Below are 16,958 nucleotides of genomic sequence, written 5' to 3'. Positions count from 1 at the left end.
TAATCACATGTGATTCAAATCCATATGGTTTTTGAAAAAAATAATAAGGTCGGATACTTTTCTAATAGACCTCGTATAACCACAGTTTTTCATGATTTCTTCACATCTGCGAGGCATTAATTTTGTTGGTTTGGAACCACGATTTTGCTTGTTTACTAGTGTGCTTGGGGTCATTGTCTTGTTGAAACACCCATTTCAAGGGCATGTCCTCTTCAGCATAAGGCAACATGACCTCTTCAAGTATTCTGACGTATCCAAACTGATCCATGATACCTGGTATGAATGAATGAATGAATGAATGAAAACTGTTTATTTCGAACATTTGATACAACAACAATTACAAGCTAGATCAGTAAAGACAACAACAAAAAAGTTCCTACTGTGTACCCAACATGTCCGAAAAGGGGTAGGGTGAAGCATCAGCTTATTTATCCCTACCCCTTCTTCCCCACAACCAGTAATACCCTTTGCCACATATACACATAAATTCCTACACACCTAAACCGATATCAATATATATATATATACATATATATACACACACACATACATATACACATCAACATACACATATATACACATATACATATATACACATATATATACACAAACATAAATATACACCTACACCTACCTACTTACATACAAAATACTATATATTTACAAGCCGAAGCAAACAACAAAAACACCCTAACCCTCATTACCCTTCCTCCTCCCTATACCCAGAAAAAACCATATTTTTGTACCGCTGTTTGAACTGGTTCATGCTTGGACATTGCTTGAGCCCCACTCCCAATCTGTTCCACATCCTCACCCCACAGACAGAAATACAGAAACCTTTTAATGTTGTTCGTGCCCACTGATGCTTTAAATTAAATTTCCCCCTCAGACTGTAATCCCCTGATCTGTTAAAAAACATATTTTTAATATTTGCTGGAAGTAAATTGTTTATTGCTTTATACACAATTTGTACTGTTTGAAAATGAACCAAGTCTGTGAATTTTAAGAATTTGGATTGTAAAAATAGTGGATTTGTATGATCTCTATAGCCAGTATTATGAATAATTCTTATAGCTCTTTTCTGCATTACTGATAGTGATTGTGTTGTACCTTTATAAGTATTACCCCATACCTCTGCACAGTACTGTAAATATGGTAAAACCAGTGAGCAGTAAAGAATGCGGAGTGAGTTGTGGTCCAGAATATGTTTCGCTTTGTTTAGAACTGAAATGCTTCTTGACAGTTTACTTTGTATATGTTTTATATGAGTCTTCCAGTTTATCTTATCATCTATTATCACCCCCAGAAACTTATTTTCATGTACCCTTTCAATATCTACCCCCTCGACTTGTAACTGAACCTGTATATCTGTATTACAATAGCCAAATAACATGTATTTTGTTTTACTTAAGTTTAATGATAATTTATTTCTGTCAAACCATATTTTCAATTTTCCCATTTCTATACTGATCCTCCTCAGTAACTCCTGCAAATCCCCCCCCTGAACAAAAAATGCTTGTGTCATCTGCAAATAATACTAATTTTAATATTTTGGAAACATTGACAATATCATTTATATAAATTAGAAACAGTTTTGGACCCAATACTGACCCCTGTGGGACGCCACAAGCATTGTCCAAGCATGATGATGTATATTCCCCCAACTTCACAAACTGTTTTCTGTTACTTAAGTAGCTTCTCACCCAGTGCAACACCAACCCCCTAATCCCATACTGTTCAAGTTTATTGATTAATATGTCATGATTAATTGTATCAAAAGCCTTTTTAAGATCTATAAATATTCCAACTGAATGTAATTTGTGGTCTATGGCGTTTGTAATCTCCTCAACTGATTCTATTAATGCAAGTGATGTTGAACTATGTGCTCTGAATCCATATTGACTATCAGTAAGTAATTTATGTTTATTTATGAATTTGTCTAATCTATTATTGAATAACTTTTCTAATAATTTGGAAAATTGTGGAAGCAAAGAAACAGGTCTATAATTTGTGAAGTGGTGTCTATCCCCAGTCTTATACAGCGGCACAACCTTAGCTATTTTCATTTGATTGGGAAATTTACCGGTTTGAAATGATAAGTTACAGATGTATGTTAATGGTTCTACAATCCATTCAATGACCTGTTTTACCACCACCATATCAATTTCATTTAAATCGGTAGATGTTTTATATTTACAATTATTCACAATGTCTATAATTTCATTTCCATCCACTGCTGTGAGGAACATTGAACAGGGATTTCTTTCTATGAGATTATTATCCAAATCCTCAGGTTGGGAATCGGGAATTTTTTCTGCCAAGCTTGGTCCAATATTTACAAAAAAATTATTAAAACCGTTGACTACCTCATCCTTATTTTCCTTCTTGACATTATTATCAATGAAATACTGAGGGTAACTCTGTTTTTTATTACCATTTTTGATAATGCTATTTAATATATCCCATATTCCTTTAATATTGTTTTTGTTATTATATAATATGTTACTATAATATTCCTTCCTACATACCCGTATAATATTAGTTAATCTATTTTTGTATTTCTTATATCTATTTTCTGCCTCTTTAGTCTTTAGTTTTATGAATTCTCTATACAGTGTATTTTTCTTATTACATGCATTTCGTAACCCTTTCGTCATCCATGGTCGAGCTTGGATTTTTTGTTTTCTGTAGTCTTGTTTAATTGGACAATTTTTATCATATAATGATGTAAATATTTGTAAAAAAGTTTCATATGCACTATCAACATCACTTTCACTGTATACCTTTTCCCAGTTTTGCTCCTGTAAATCCTTCTTTAGTGTGTTCATGTTTTCCTCTGTCCGCACTCGCCTGTATTTTATTTTCTCCTCTGGCTGATTCCGCCGATGGTTTCTATTATAAACGATGAAAACTGGTAGATGATCACTAATGTCATTGATTAATAATCCACTCACAGTGTTATTCTCAATATCATTGCTGAATATATTATCAATTAAGGTGGCACTATGGGATGTAATTCTGCTTGGCCTGGTGATTTTTGGATATAAACTCATACTGTACATTATACTGATAAATTCATCTGTTATTTTATGCTTATTTGGATTGAGCAGATCAATATTTAAGTCACCACAAATGAACACAGTTTTTTGATTAGTTTTTGAGAACATTTTTCCCATACAGTCAGTGAATGTTTCAATACTAGATCCTGGTGCTCTATATATACAGCTGACCAATACATTTTTGCTTTTTTCTTCACATATTTCAATAGTTATACATTCTAATAAGTTATCAATCACAGTTGTCATATTGTCTACTATTTTATAATCCATGTTCTTATCCACATACACAGCCACTCCTCCTCCACTCTTATTCTTTCTGTTTACACAATTAAATTCATATCCATCCAGTTCAAAATCCATTCCTTTATCTTCATTGATCCATGTTTCTGATATAGCAATTATGTTAAATATTTTTTTAAACTGACTTAAATATTCTTTAATGTTGTTAAAGTTTGCATATAGACTTCTGCTGTTGAAATGGATTATTGATAATTTGTTATCCGTTTTAATGATCCGATTAAACTGTTCATCTGTATAATAGCAACAACTGTCATTGATATTTGAGAAGAAATTATTGTCTGGGTCTATATCGTGCTCCAAGTCCAGTACATTGTGGTCTGTGTATTTAAATGTTCTCAGTTCTACTTTTCCATGATCAGCAATCCTTTGAGTTATATCCTTCTTGTCTCCAGATGTAGATGAATAGGTAGTAGATGAATAGGTTCCTCTGGTCTGTGTCATGGTGTTGTGATGTGTTTGTGTCCTCATACCTTATTGGTCATATCTGTCCAGATCCTCGCTTTAAGAAACACTATTGTTCATATTTGTCCAGCTCCTCGATGTTCCTTATTGCCATGACTTTTGCTTGTTCTGGTGATCCGTTCAGTTTGATGAATATTTTACAGTTTGAAGTCCATGTGTGCTGGATTTTTCCCTGTTTCTTCAAGAAGCGTGCTTTCCTGGCGATGTCGGCATTCCGTTTGGTGAGATGTTCATTGATGAATACGTTTGTCCCTTTCAGTTTTCTTCCTTGTTTTAACAGTGCTGTTCTGTGTTTTCTGTTGATGAATCTCATGATGACGGTTCGTTTATCACCGTCATTTCTCCGGGGCAGAGGGTGGCACGCTTCAATGTTATTTAAATCCATTTCTATACCTTTAGATAGGAGGAAATCAGCAACCTGTTTTTCCACAGAGCTGACCTCCTGTTCACTGGGCTCCCCTCCGCTCTCATCTGTTACCGCCCGTGCGTAGGACCGTGGTTTGATGTGAAGACCTGTGATGATGATGTCGTTGATTCTGGTGTACTGCTCCAATTCAGCCACTCTATTTTCCAGCTGCACCAGATGCCGGTCTTTCTCGGCATTCTGGAGCCGTAATGCCTTCACCTCCTCCACCAGATCCATGATTGATTTCTGTTGCTGCTTCACAACAGAAATCTCCTCTGATAAAAAGTCCAGAGATTTTTTAATATCGTCACCTTCCTCCGCTGTCAGAACCTTCTTAGGCCCCATGGTCGGCTTATGAGCAGCTTGTCGATCGCCGATGTTAACAGCCTGTGTTGTTTATCACCGGGATGGATCTGCACTGCGCTGGTGCCGCGCGGCCTCGGTGTTTCCGCGCTGATGGATCCGCGGTGGCTGCACGAGGCCTCGGGGAAGCGGCACTCGTGACGCGCGGCTCTAATGACGCAGCGCGCGGCCTCAGTGAATTCACCACGTTGGGCCTCGGACGTTGTTGCTGTCCAGTCGCGGGGCTAAGTTGCCGGTTGAGGTGGTATTCCCACTGTCCGGGTTGGCAAACACCGGCGTGGCAGATGGCAACTACAAACACCACCTCTGAAAACTCAGGTACAAACTTTTTGCAGCTCACTCTGACGACACGCAGCTCTGACTGACTGACTGTGACTGTGACCTGCGGCAAAATCAATGCCTATGTCTATCTGTCTCCATATGTATGTATGCGATATATAGGCCCAACACCATAGTAGGAGAAACGTGCCCATATCATGATGCTTGCTTCACTGTCTTCACTGTGAACTGTGGCTTGAATTCAGAGTTTGGGGGTCGTCTCACAAACTGTCTGCAGCCCTTGGACGCAAAAAGAACAATTTTACTCTCATCAGTCCACAAAATATTCCTCCATTTCTCTTTAGGCCAGCTGATGTGTTCTTTGGCAAATTGTAACCTCTTCTGCAAATGTCTTATTTAACAGAGGGACTTTGCGGGGGATTCTTGCAAATAAATTAGCTTCACACAGGCGTCTTCTAACTGCACTTACAGGTAACTCCAGACTGTCTTTGATCATCCTGGAGCTGATCAATGGGTGAGCCTTTGCCATTCTGGTTATTCTTCTATCCATTTTGATGGTTGTTTTCCGTTTTCTTCCATGCATCTGTTTTTTTTTTTTGTCCATTTAAAGCATTGGAGGTCATTGTAGATGAACAGCCTATAATTTTTTGCACCTGCGTATAAGTTTTCCCCTCTCCAATCAACAATAATTCTTTAAATCAAACTACGCTGTTCTTCTGAACAATGTCTTGAACGTCCCATTTTCCTCAGGCTTTCAAAGAGAAAAGCATGTTCAACAGGTGCTGGCTTCATCGTTACATAGGGGACACCTGATTCACACCTGTTTGTTCCACAAAACTGACAAACTCACTGACTGAATGCCACACTACTATTATTGTGAACACCTTTTCTACTTTTTTTTTTTTTTTTTTTTACTAATAGCCCAATTTCATAGCCTTAAGAGTGTGCTTATCATGAATGCTTGGTCTTGTTGGATTTGTGAGAATCTACTGGTACCTTGTTTCCCCATGTAACAATAAGAAATATACTCAAAACCTGGATTAATCTTTTTAGTCACATAGCACTACTATTATTCTGTACACCACTGTATGTGGAGTTAAATTTTCCAAATGACAAAAATCCGTCGTGGTGGCAGAGAACTTTAACCCATGATGTAAATATGTAAGAGTATTTGTTGTGAAACAGCATCCCCCCTCCCCCAGGGCAAATTTAACAATGGACAAACTCTGTATGCACTTGTGCACACAACAGCCTGTGCTGTTTCTTAACATAAGGATACTTATTTAGTCACTTTTGACTTACCCGTGCATGGGGGAGGACTGGTTTCCACTGTTGGTGATGGTGTTGAAGAGGCTGCTCATGCGGGGGTCCTGTGCGCTCTGCTCAGCCGTGCTGAAGTGGTAATCCATCACCTTGTCTATCATGTTGTGAGGTATACCACCACCACGGTCGGAAATCCTAAGAGGAAGAGCAGAGTCCAATACGGTTACAGTTGGACCAGTAACAAGAACACGGTCACTTTAAAGGATACACATTTCTTCACTGGAGAGTGAGCCCACATGCATCTGGAGCTCAGCAGTTTATTGAAAAGCCTGTATTCATGTGTGCACGCATCTGCAGGTCCCAGACTCTTGTAGTCCCACATGCAGTACATCGTCCACAAATGCTGACATCATCACCCCCACATTAAAGTAGTGCTTTTTTGGAGCTGTTGTGCACATCAGCCTGCAGAGGACAACTCAGCAAAAAGGAGATGATGACCTCACTCGTCCAGAAACATCTTTCCCGGTTTCCCAATAAATTATGAAGAACTCAAGTGCTCAGAAACAGTGGTTAAAAAGGCAGCCGTCGCCTCTTACACCAGTTCCGAGGCTGGCTGGACTTTCTTGGACCAGATGGGTTACAACATGTTGGTGGACACCAGGTGTGTCTGAAGGAGTCCAACCTGAAAAACACTGTGTGAATGTTGTGGTGCATGATGTCGGAGAACCCAGCTGTGGGGCCTCTTTGGTGCCAGTAGAACTGTGAAGGACGATGATGACCTCAGAACTCAGATGAACCTAACACTTCAGGTGTTCCAAAACAATAATGACTCTAAACATTGAAGCTTGTTGTGTAATGGAGAAAGCAGGCCAATGTGGACTTTCAGGGTGAAACTTCTCACTCAAGTAGTTATAGTCCATCTTTGTCACATCACAGTTCCATTCTGCTGCATGCTCACTTCCTGTAGATTTTAATGTCAAACAACTGAGAAAAAGTTGAGAAAAGGTAGTGAGCATTTCTCTTTTGCTAAACAACTTTAAACGTGTGCCTGGCGCATGAAATGAGATGCTAAATACGAGCAGGCGACTGCTGGAGGACGCGAGAAGGTGCTGGAATGTCTTGTCCTGTGAATCTTGACCTCCAGCAGGTGTTTAACGTGCACCAGCCCAGCAGCAGGACTCGAGTGCAGGGACAAGACTCACCTGAAGTAACGCTTTGATACCGCTCACCGCATGGCCTCAAAATAAAAACATCAATGTATAAACGTATCGATATGCATCCGCTTGCATTGATATCATATCAGGAAATGTTAGAGTGAACACATCTTTACTGAAGACATCAGTGACTGTCCTACTGTCCAGGCTGCAGGACAGAGGAAAAGGGTAACCTCTGTCCTCCAGGCTGTCCAGTACCTCAAATCCTAGTGCCCCCCCCAAGTCAAACAAGCTAGAATAAAGCCCCCCTCCCAACACACACACACTGTGTTTCACTGCACTGCTTCACTTTATTAGTCACTCACTCACCTGATGACAAAGTCAAGGTCATTATTGGCAATTGTGACGACCACGTCAGGCACGTTGTATGGGGTGTCCAGGTGGCTCTCCATGGTGGCCCTGAATGGACAAATAGCCAGATATCATGATGAGTGTGAACATTCATCACCAACATACAGCACATCAAGCCACAGTTTTGGTTTAGCACATTCTCCGACGTGTGTGTGTGTATGCAAAAAATCTTAAAAATATCATTAAAGCCCCTTTCACACCGGGTCTGCTTCGAGTTGCTTCATGCGGTGTCATGACGACGCAGGAATGTCTGCGTCAGGTGCGCACAGCAGGGGGGCAGAGAGGAGGTGAGGACGCAGAGGAGGACCTGCAAACAGTCTGGTTGCAGACTGCACTATGATTTCTCTTCTAGTTTATATTTGTTCTTCTGCAGGGCTGCGCTTTGATTTCTGATATAGTTTACCTTTCTTCCTTTGACCAAGAGCTGTATTCGTGCTTGCGCGAACAAACCGTCCGTGTGTAAATGTGGAGATGGTCTGGAGTTATACTTGATGTGGACATGTCCCGTCTCTGGCAATCAATCTGTGAGCAGGACTTATGTCCTTTTTGTCCTTTATTTAACACAATTATGAGTAAGAGAGTTTGAGCGGAGAGCGAGGAACTGCAGCCAGACAGTTTTTTTTTTTTCCTTTTAATTGTTCACATGTGCACACGCGAACAAATCGTCCGTGAGTGGACTGGAGATGTCCAGACTTTTTACTGGAAGTGGACATGTCCTGTCTCTGAAAATCAGTCTATGAGCAGAACTTTTATGGACTTTATTTAAACACAGTTATGAGAGAATTTAAGAGGGAGGAGCTGCAGCTCTTTGAGCATGTAGTTTTTACTGCATTGTGTACACGGTATAAAAACAATCCTGCATGTTTTATACTTCGGGAACAACGGAACACAGCAGGAATCAAATTGGCATTGGGTAACGTATTGTGAGGGTGTGGCTTCCAGTCACGGTGAGTACCGTAGCTTTGCCCTGACTCGAGTTGAAACCACTTAATTTCTGCGTCCTGTGCTTGATGCAGAAAAAAATTTAACATGTTTAATTTTTTGTATCCGATTCGCTTTGTCCTTTGTGTCCGCCAAGGTGTTGTGGCGTTGAGCTACGTCATCTCTGCACTAGGTTGCACCCACGTTCCACCCAAATTCTACTCACAACACCCCATGATGACAACATGAAAAAAAAAAAATTAGAAATTTTTGCAAATGTATTAAAAATAAAAACTAAGAATTCACGTGTACATAAGTATTGGCAGCAATTACAGCCTCAGGTCTTCTTGAATATGATACTACAAGCTTGGTGCACCTATCTTTGGACAGTTTGTCCATTCCTCTTTGCAGCACCTCTCAAGCTCCATCAGGTTGGATGGGGAGTGTCAGTGCACAGCCATTTTCAGATCTCTCCAGAGATGTTCAATGAGATTCAGGTCTGGGCTCTGGCTGGGCCACTCAAGGACATTCAGAGTTGTCCTGAAGCCATTCCTTTGATATCTTGGCTGTGTGCTTAGAGTCATTGAACTGCTGAAAGATGAACCGTTGCCCCAGTCTAAGGTCAAGAGCGCTCTGGAGCAGTTTTTCATCCAGGATGTCTCTGTACATTGCTGCATTCATCTTTCCCTCAGCCTGACTAGTCTCCCAGTTCCTGCCGCTGAAAAACATCCCCACAGCATGATGCTGCCACAACCATGCTTCACTGTAGGGATGGTGCCTGGTTTCCTCCAAACATGACGCCTGACATTCACACCAAAGAGTTCAATCTTTTTCTCATCAGACCAGAGAATTTTGTTTCTCCTGGTGTGAGAGTCCTTCAGGTGCTTTTTGGCAAACTCCAGGTGGGCTGCCATGTGCCATTTACTAAGGAGTGGCTTCCGTCTGGCCACTCTACCATACAGGCCTGATTGGTGGATTGCTGCAAGGATTGTTGTACTTCTGGAAGGTTCTCCTCTCTTCACAGAAGAATACTGGAGCGCTGACAGGGTGATCATTGGGTTTTTGGTCACCTCCCTGACTAAGGCCCTTCTCCTCTGATCGCTAGGTTTAGATGGGCAGCCAGCTCTAAGAAGAGTCCTGGTGGATCTGAACTTCTTCCATTTACAGATGATGGAGGCCTCAGTGCTCATTGGGACCTTCAGAGCAGCAGAAATGTTTGTGCCCTTCCCCAGATTTGTGCCTCAAGACAATCCTGTCTCAGGGGTCTAAAGACAATTCCTTTGACTTCATGCCTGGTGTGTGCTCTGACACGCACTGTCAACTATAGGACCTTATATGTAGACAGGTGCGTGTGTCTTTCCAAATCATGTCCAAATCAACCTAATTTACCCCAGGTGGACTCCAATTAAGCTATAGAAACATCTCAAGGATGATCAGTGGATACAGGATGCACCTGAGCTCAATTTTGAGCTTCATGACAAAACGCTGTGAATACTTATGTATATGTGATTTCTTACTTTATTATTACTATTTTAACAAATCTGGGAAAAAAACAAACAAACATTTTTTTACATTGTCATTATGGGGTATTGTGTGTAGAATTTTGAGTAAATAATGAATGTCATCCATTGTGGAATGAGGCTGTTTTACATGACTCACCTAAAATTTTTAAAGACTCATTTTCCTAAAATTATATTCAGGGACACGAAGTCAGAGTTGGGCATGCTGAGATCAATTGAGCAAGCCTCTGTATACAAAGGCAACATATCAAATGCTGCACAGCAGCACAACAATGGTAACTGTTTTTTTTTCCACAACAGGTTGTGTGGTACCATTTACTGTAGTAAAATGAAACTTTTTTTTTTTTTTAAACGGATTTGTTCAGTAAACTTGTTTCCCTTGCAACTACAGCTAAACACCAGCAGGTGGTGCTGCAGCCCTTCAGCATTCCTACTTTCAGTGTCCCCCAACATCATACATTGTCTTACATCAGTGGTTCTCATCCCAGTCCTCAAGTACCACCTATCAATAAATCAATCAATCAATTTTTTTTTATATAGCGCCAAATCACAACAAACAGTTGCCCCAAGGCGCTTTATATTGTAAGGCAAGGCCATACAATAATTATGTAAAACCCCAACGGTCAAAACGACCCCCTGTGAGCAAGCACTTGGCTACAGTGGGAAGGAAAAACTCCCTTTTAACAGGAAGAAACCTCCAGCAGAACCAGGCTCAGGGAGGGGCAGTCTTCTGCTGGGACTGGTTGGGGCTGAGGGAGAGAACCAGGAAAAAGACATGCTGTGGAGGGGAGCAGAGATCAATCACTAATGATTAAATGCAGAGTGGTGCATACAGAGCAAAAAGAGAAAGAAACAGTGCATCATGGGCACCCCCCAGCAGTCTACGTCTATAGCAGCATAACTAAGGGATGGTTCAGGGTCACCCGATCCAGCCCTAACTATAAGCTTTAGCAAAAAGGAAAGTTTTAAGCCTAATCTTAAAAGTAGAGAGGGTGTCTGTCTCCCTGATCTGAATTGGGAGCTGGTTCCACAGGAGAGGAGCCTGAAAGCTGAAGGCTCTGCCTCCCATTCTACTCTTACAAACCCTAGGAACTGCAAGTAAGCCTGCAGTCTGAGAGCGAAGCGCTCCATTGGGGTGATATGGTACTACGAGGTCCCTAAGATAAGATGGGACCTGATTATTCAAAACCTTATAAGTAAGAAGAAGAATTTTAAATTCTATTCTAGAATTAACAGGAAGCCAATGAAGAGAGGCCAATATGGGTGAGATATGCTCTCTCCTTCTAGTCCCCGTTAGTACTCTAGCTGCAGCATTTTGAATTAACTGAAGGCTTTTTAGGGAACTTTTAGGACAACCTGATAATAATGAATTACAATAGTCCAGCCTAGAGGAAATAAATGCATGAATTAGTTTTTCAGCATCACTCTGAGACAAGACCTTTCTAATTTTAGAGATATTGGGTAAATGCAAAAAAGCAGTCCTACATATTTGTTTAATATGTGCTTTGAATGACATATCCTGATCAAAAATGACTCCAAGATTTCTCACAGTATTACTAGAGGTCAGGGTAATGCCATCCAGAGTAAGGATCTGGTTAGACACCATGTTTCTAAGATTTGTGGGGCCAAGTACAATAACTTCAGTTTTATCTGAGTTTAAAAGCAGGAAATTAGAGGTCATCCATGTCTTTATGTCTGTAAGACAATCCTGCAGTTTAGCTAATTGGTGTGTGTCCTCTGGCTTCATGGATAGATAAAGCTGGGTATCATCTGAGTAACAATGAAAATTTAAGCAATACCGTGTAATAATACTGCCTAAGGGAAGCATGTATAAAGTGAATAAAATTGGTCCTAGCACAGAACCTTGTGGAACTCCATAATTAACTTTAGTCTGTGAAGAAGATTCCCCATTTACATGAACAAATTGTAATCTATTAGACAAATATGATTCAAACCACCGCAGCGCAGTGCCTTTAATACCTATGGCATGCTCTAATCTCTGTAATAAAATTTTATGGTCAACAGTATCAAAAGCAGCACTGAGGTCTAACAGAACAAGCACAGAGATGAGTCCACTGTCTGAGGCCATAAGAAGATCATTTGTAACCTTCACTAATGCTGTTTCTGTACTATGATGAATTCTAAAACCTGACTGAAACTCTTCAAATAGACCATTCCTCTGCAGATGATCAGTTAGCTGTTTTACAACTACCCTTTCAAGAATTTTTGAGAGAAAAGGAAGGTTGGAGATTGGCCTATAATTAGCTAAGATAGCTGGGTCAAGTGATGGCTTTTTAAGTAATGGTTTAATTACTGCCACCTTAAAAGCCTGTGGTACATAGCCAACTAACAAAGATAGATTGATCATATTTAAGATCGAAGCATTAAATAATGGTAGGGCTTCCTTGAGCAGCCTGGTAGGAATGGGGTCTAATAGACATGTTGATGGTTTGGATGAAGTAACTAATGAAAGTAACTCAGACAGAATAATCTGAGAGAAAGAGTCTAACCAAATACCGGCATCACTGAAAGCAGCCAAAGATAACGATACGTCTTTGGGATGGTTATGAGTAATTTTTTCTCTAATAGTTAAAATTTTGTTAGCAAAGAAAGTCATGAAGTCATTACTAGTTAAAGTTAATGGAATACTCAGCTCAATAGAGCTCTGACTCTGTCAGCCTGGCTACAGTGCTGAAAAGAAACCTGGGGTTGTTCTTATTTTCTTCAATTAGTGATGAGTAGAAAGATGTCCTAGCTTTACGGAGGGCTTTTTTATAGAGCAACAGACTCTTTTTCCAGGCTAAGTGAAGATCTTCTAAATTAGTGAGACGCCATTTCCTCTCCAACGTACGGGTTATCTGCTTTAAGCTACGAGTTTGTGAGTTATACCACGGAGTCAGGCACTTCTGATTTAAAGCTCTCTTTTTCAGAGGAGCTACAGCATCCAAAGTTGTCTTCAATGAGGATGTAAAACTATTGACGAGATACTCTATCTCACTTACAGAGTTTAGGTAGCTACTCTGCACTGTGTTGGTATATGGCATTAGAGAACATAAAGAAGGAATCATATCCTTAAACCTAGTTACAGCACTTTCTGAAAGACTTCTAGTGTAATGAAACTTATTCCCCACTGCTGGGTAGTCCATCAGAGTAAATGTAAATGTTATTAAGAAATGATCAGACAGAAGGGAGTTTTCAGGGAATACTGTTAAGTCTTCTATTTCCATACCATAAGTCAGAACAAGATCTAAGATATGATTAAAGTGGTGGGTGGACTCATTTACATTTTGAGTAAAGCCAATAGAGTCTAATAATAGATTAAATGCAGTGTTGAGGCTGTCATTCTCAGCATCTGTGTGGATGTTAAAATCGCCCACTATAATTATCTTATCTGAGCTAAGCACTAAGTCAGACAAAAGGTCTGAAAATTCACAGAGAAACTCACAGTAACGACCAGGTGGACGATAGATAACAAATAAAACTGGTTTTTGGGACTTCCAATTTGGATGGACAAGACTAAGAGTCAAGCTTTCAAATGAATTAAAGCTCTGTCTGGGTTTTTGATTAATTAATAAGCTGGAATGGAAGATTGCTGCTAATCCTCCGCCTCGGCCCGTGCTACAAGCATTCTGACAGTTAGTGTGACTCGGGGGTGTTGACTCATTTAAACTAACATATTCATCCTGGTGTAACCAGGTTTCTGTAAGGCAGAATAAATCAATATGTTGATCAATTATTATATCATTTACCAACAGGGACTTAGAAGAGAGAGACCTAATGTTTAATAGACCACATTTAACTGTTTTAGTCTGTGGTGCAGTTGAAGGTGCTATATTATTTTTTCTTTTTGAATTTTTATGCTTAAATAGATTTTTACTGGTTGTTGGTGGTCTGGGAGCAGGCACCGTCTCTACGGGGATGGGGTAATGAGGGGATGGCAGGGGGAGAGAAGGTGCAGAGAGGTGTGTAAGACTACAACTCTGCTTCCTGGTCCCAACCCTGGATAGTCACGGTTTGGAGGATTTAAGAAAATTGGCCAGATTTCTAGAAATGAGAGCTGCTCCATCCAAAGTGGGATGGATGCCATCTCTCCTAACAAGACCAGGTTTTCCCCAGAAGCTTTGCCAATTATCTATGAAGCCCACCTCATTTCATTCAGGTGTGCACGGCCTATCAAGTCCTACCAGTCATCTGAATGAGCTAATCAGCTTGTGGCAGAGCAGGGAGACATGGAAAATCTGTAGGTTAGTGGTACTTGACGACCAGGCTTGAGAACCACTGTCTTCCATTATCTGCGATTAGATATTTTGTAAGATGGTGCACTTTTGCAGTGCACATCTCATTTAATTTCAAATCAAATGTGATTTTGTACAGACGCAAAACTATAAAATGTCACCCATCATCCAACTCCTCACAGGCCTGACTATATGAATGAAAAATGATTTACAAAGCACTTTGAAGACAAAATTTACAAAGTGCTGCACAATCAAAAACCAAACCATATACATTCAACAACAACAAAAAAAGTTAAAATGAAGTAAAATCAAGCACTAATAATAAGCAATAGAATATTGATAAGTTTTTAGCTAATCAAATGTCATCTCAAAAGACACGGACCCCTATCATACACACGACGACTATTCCACAGCATAGGGGCACGACAAGAAAACACTATGGCCGGCTGACCAAATCTTTACCCTGAAAGCAAACCTGGGTGGGCATACATGGCCCCTTAAGTTCTATAAGATACATGGGAGCACAACATTCAAGAATCTTTTGGGTCAAAAGTAAAAACAGACAGGCTCAGACAGGAGTCTCCATGGACTATGATGTTTGCAAATGACATTATGATCTGTAGTAAAAGTAGAGAGCAGGATGAGGTGAACTTAGAGATGTGGAGATACACTCTGTAGAGAAGGGGAAGGTCAGTCAGAGCAAGGCTGAGTATGTATGTGGAATAGTGTGGTTAAATCTTTCAGTCCACAATTAACTTGTCACACAGACACTTTGATACTAGAATTTTTCTCTGGTATTCAGACCACAGTTTTAAGTTCTTGAGAGATCTTTCAATCACCAGACAAAAAAAAAACAAAAAAAAACACTCAAAACCACAGAAGAACACCCGCTGTATGTAGGTTACCTCATGGCGTTTTTAAGGAGTTCAGGAAGAATGTAGTCCAGGGGAAGGGGGATAAAAGGGAAACGAGCTGCTACGTGTCCGTTGACCCTCACCTTGGGTGAGTTACCGTACTGGTGCTCACACAGACGCCTGGTTGACAAGACAAAACATGGATAAGTTACAAAAAACAAACAAAAAAAAACAACAAACAGTGCCACACAGTAGTTTGTGAGGTTGATCTCTATTAAATAGATTTAAGGCGGGTTCATGTGTTAGGTGGGCGTACACCACTTGAGGTGTTACCAAAATCAGGAGTACTTGTTATTTTCTGAAGCTGTGGATTTTCAGCAAGCTCAGCTGTGCAGGTGCTTCTAGCACAACGCTCTGCTCAGTGAGGTCTCAACTGCGCAGGGAAGAGACAACGGGCACTTCATCCTCAACTCCTTTCATTTTTGAGAGATTGTCAGTTTTTGGATCCAGAAGCATGCAGCAAGCGGAGCACGAGGTCGTTTTTACACAGGCTGCATTCATGACTAGGGATGGGTATTGATAAGATTTTATCGATATCGATGCCATTATCGATACTGCTTATCGATCCGATTCCCTTATCGATACCTCTTGTGAATTTTGTACTAAAAGTAGGCTTTACAGGTTTTCTATGCATCTCCTTGACTCAAAGTAAATAAATATGAAATTGGTCACTGCATCCTTGATCTCTGGACGTTAATAAAAATAAACAAAACGGTGTTTCGCTTTGAAGTTATTAATTCCGACTGGACTCTATCATTCTAACTTGACTCGCGGAGAGCTGCGCAGCGTTTGGAGCTGTGTGAACAGAACAGAGGACGATTCTCGTTTCTTTCTCACAACAACATAGGAGTCCCAGTTAGTAACTTTAATCTGCACAAAAGTGACTCACGATTTCACATATTCAGGGATGAAAGTGGTGAGAAAAAAAAAAAAAAAAGAAAAAAAGAAAAGCTGAAACCCAAAAATTACCCCCCCCCCCCCCCCCCCCAACACCATGTGCACGAAAATGTTTGAATTCTACAACCCCTGGCAAAATTTATGGAATCACCGGCCTCTGAGGATGTTCATTCAGTTGTTTAATTTTGTAGAAAAAAAGCAGATCACAGACATGACAAAACTAAAGTCATTTCAAATGGCAACTTTCTGGCTTTAAGAAACACTATATGAAATCAGGAAAAACAATTGTGGCAGTCAGTAACAGTTACTTTTCTAGACCAAGCAGAGGGAAAAAAAAAAAATATGGAATCACTCAGTTCTGAGGAAAAAATTATGGAATCATGAAAAACAGAAGAAAGCTCCAACACATCACTAGTATTTTGTTGCACCACCTCTGGCTTTTGTAACAGCTTGCAGTCTCTGAGGCATGGACTTAATGAGTGACAAACAGTGCTCTTCATCAATCTGGCTCCAACTTTCTCTGATTGCTGTTGCCAGATCAGCTTTGCAGGTTGGAGCCTTGTCATGGACCATTTTCTTCAACTTCCACCAAAGATTTTCAATTGGATTAAGATCCGGACTATTTGCAGGCCATGACATTGACCCTATGTGTGTTTTTGCAAGGAATGTTTTCACAGTTTTTGCTCTATGGCAAGATGCATTATCATCTTGAAAAATGATTTCATCATCCCCAAACATCCTTTCAATTGATGGGATAAGAAAAAGTGTCCAAAA

At 40.3% G+C, this 16,958-nt stretch overlaps 1 protein-coding gene across 1 annotated transcript in view; it reads right to left on the bottom strand.

Annotated features, from left to right (window-relative positions):
- The window catches only part of bckdk (branched chain ketoacid dehydrogenase kinase), a 58,406-nt gene that overhangs the window by 5,401 nt on the left and 36,047 nt on the right, over positions 1 to 16,958 (bottom strand). Inside the window, exons 8-10 of the mRNA XM_034177819.1 lie at positions 15,279 to 15,407; positions 7,656 to 7,745; positions 6,172 to 6,327 (exon numbers count right to left, since the gene is read on the bottom strand). Of these exons, the coding sequence (XP_034033710.1) occupies positions 6,172 to 6,327; positions 7,656 to 7,745; positions 15,279 to 15,407 (375 nt within the window). The remainder of the gene's footprint in view (positions 1 to 6,171; positions 6,328 to 7,655; positions 7,746 to 15,278; positions 15,408 to 16,958) is intronic.

Source organism: Thalassophryne amazonica, chromosome 9 (genome assembly GCF_902500255.1).
Source record: "Thalassophryne amazonica chromosome 9, fThaAma1.1, whole genome shotgun sequence".
NCBI lineage: Eukaryota > Metazoa > Chordata > Actinopteri > Batrachoidiformes > Batrachoididae > Thalassophryne > Thalassophryne amazonica.
This window is presented reverse-complemented; position numbering and strand designations above follow the sequence as displayed.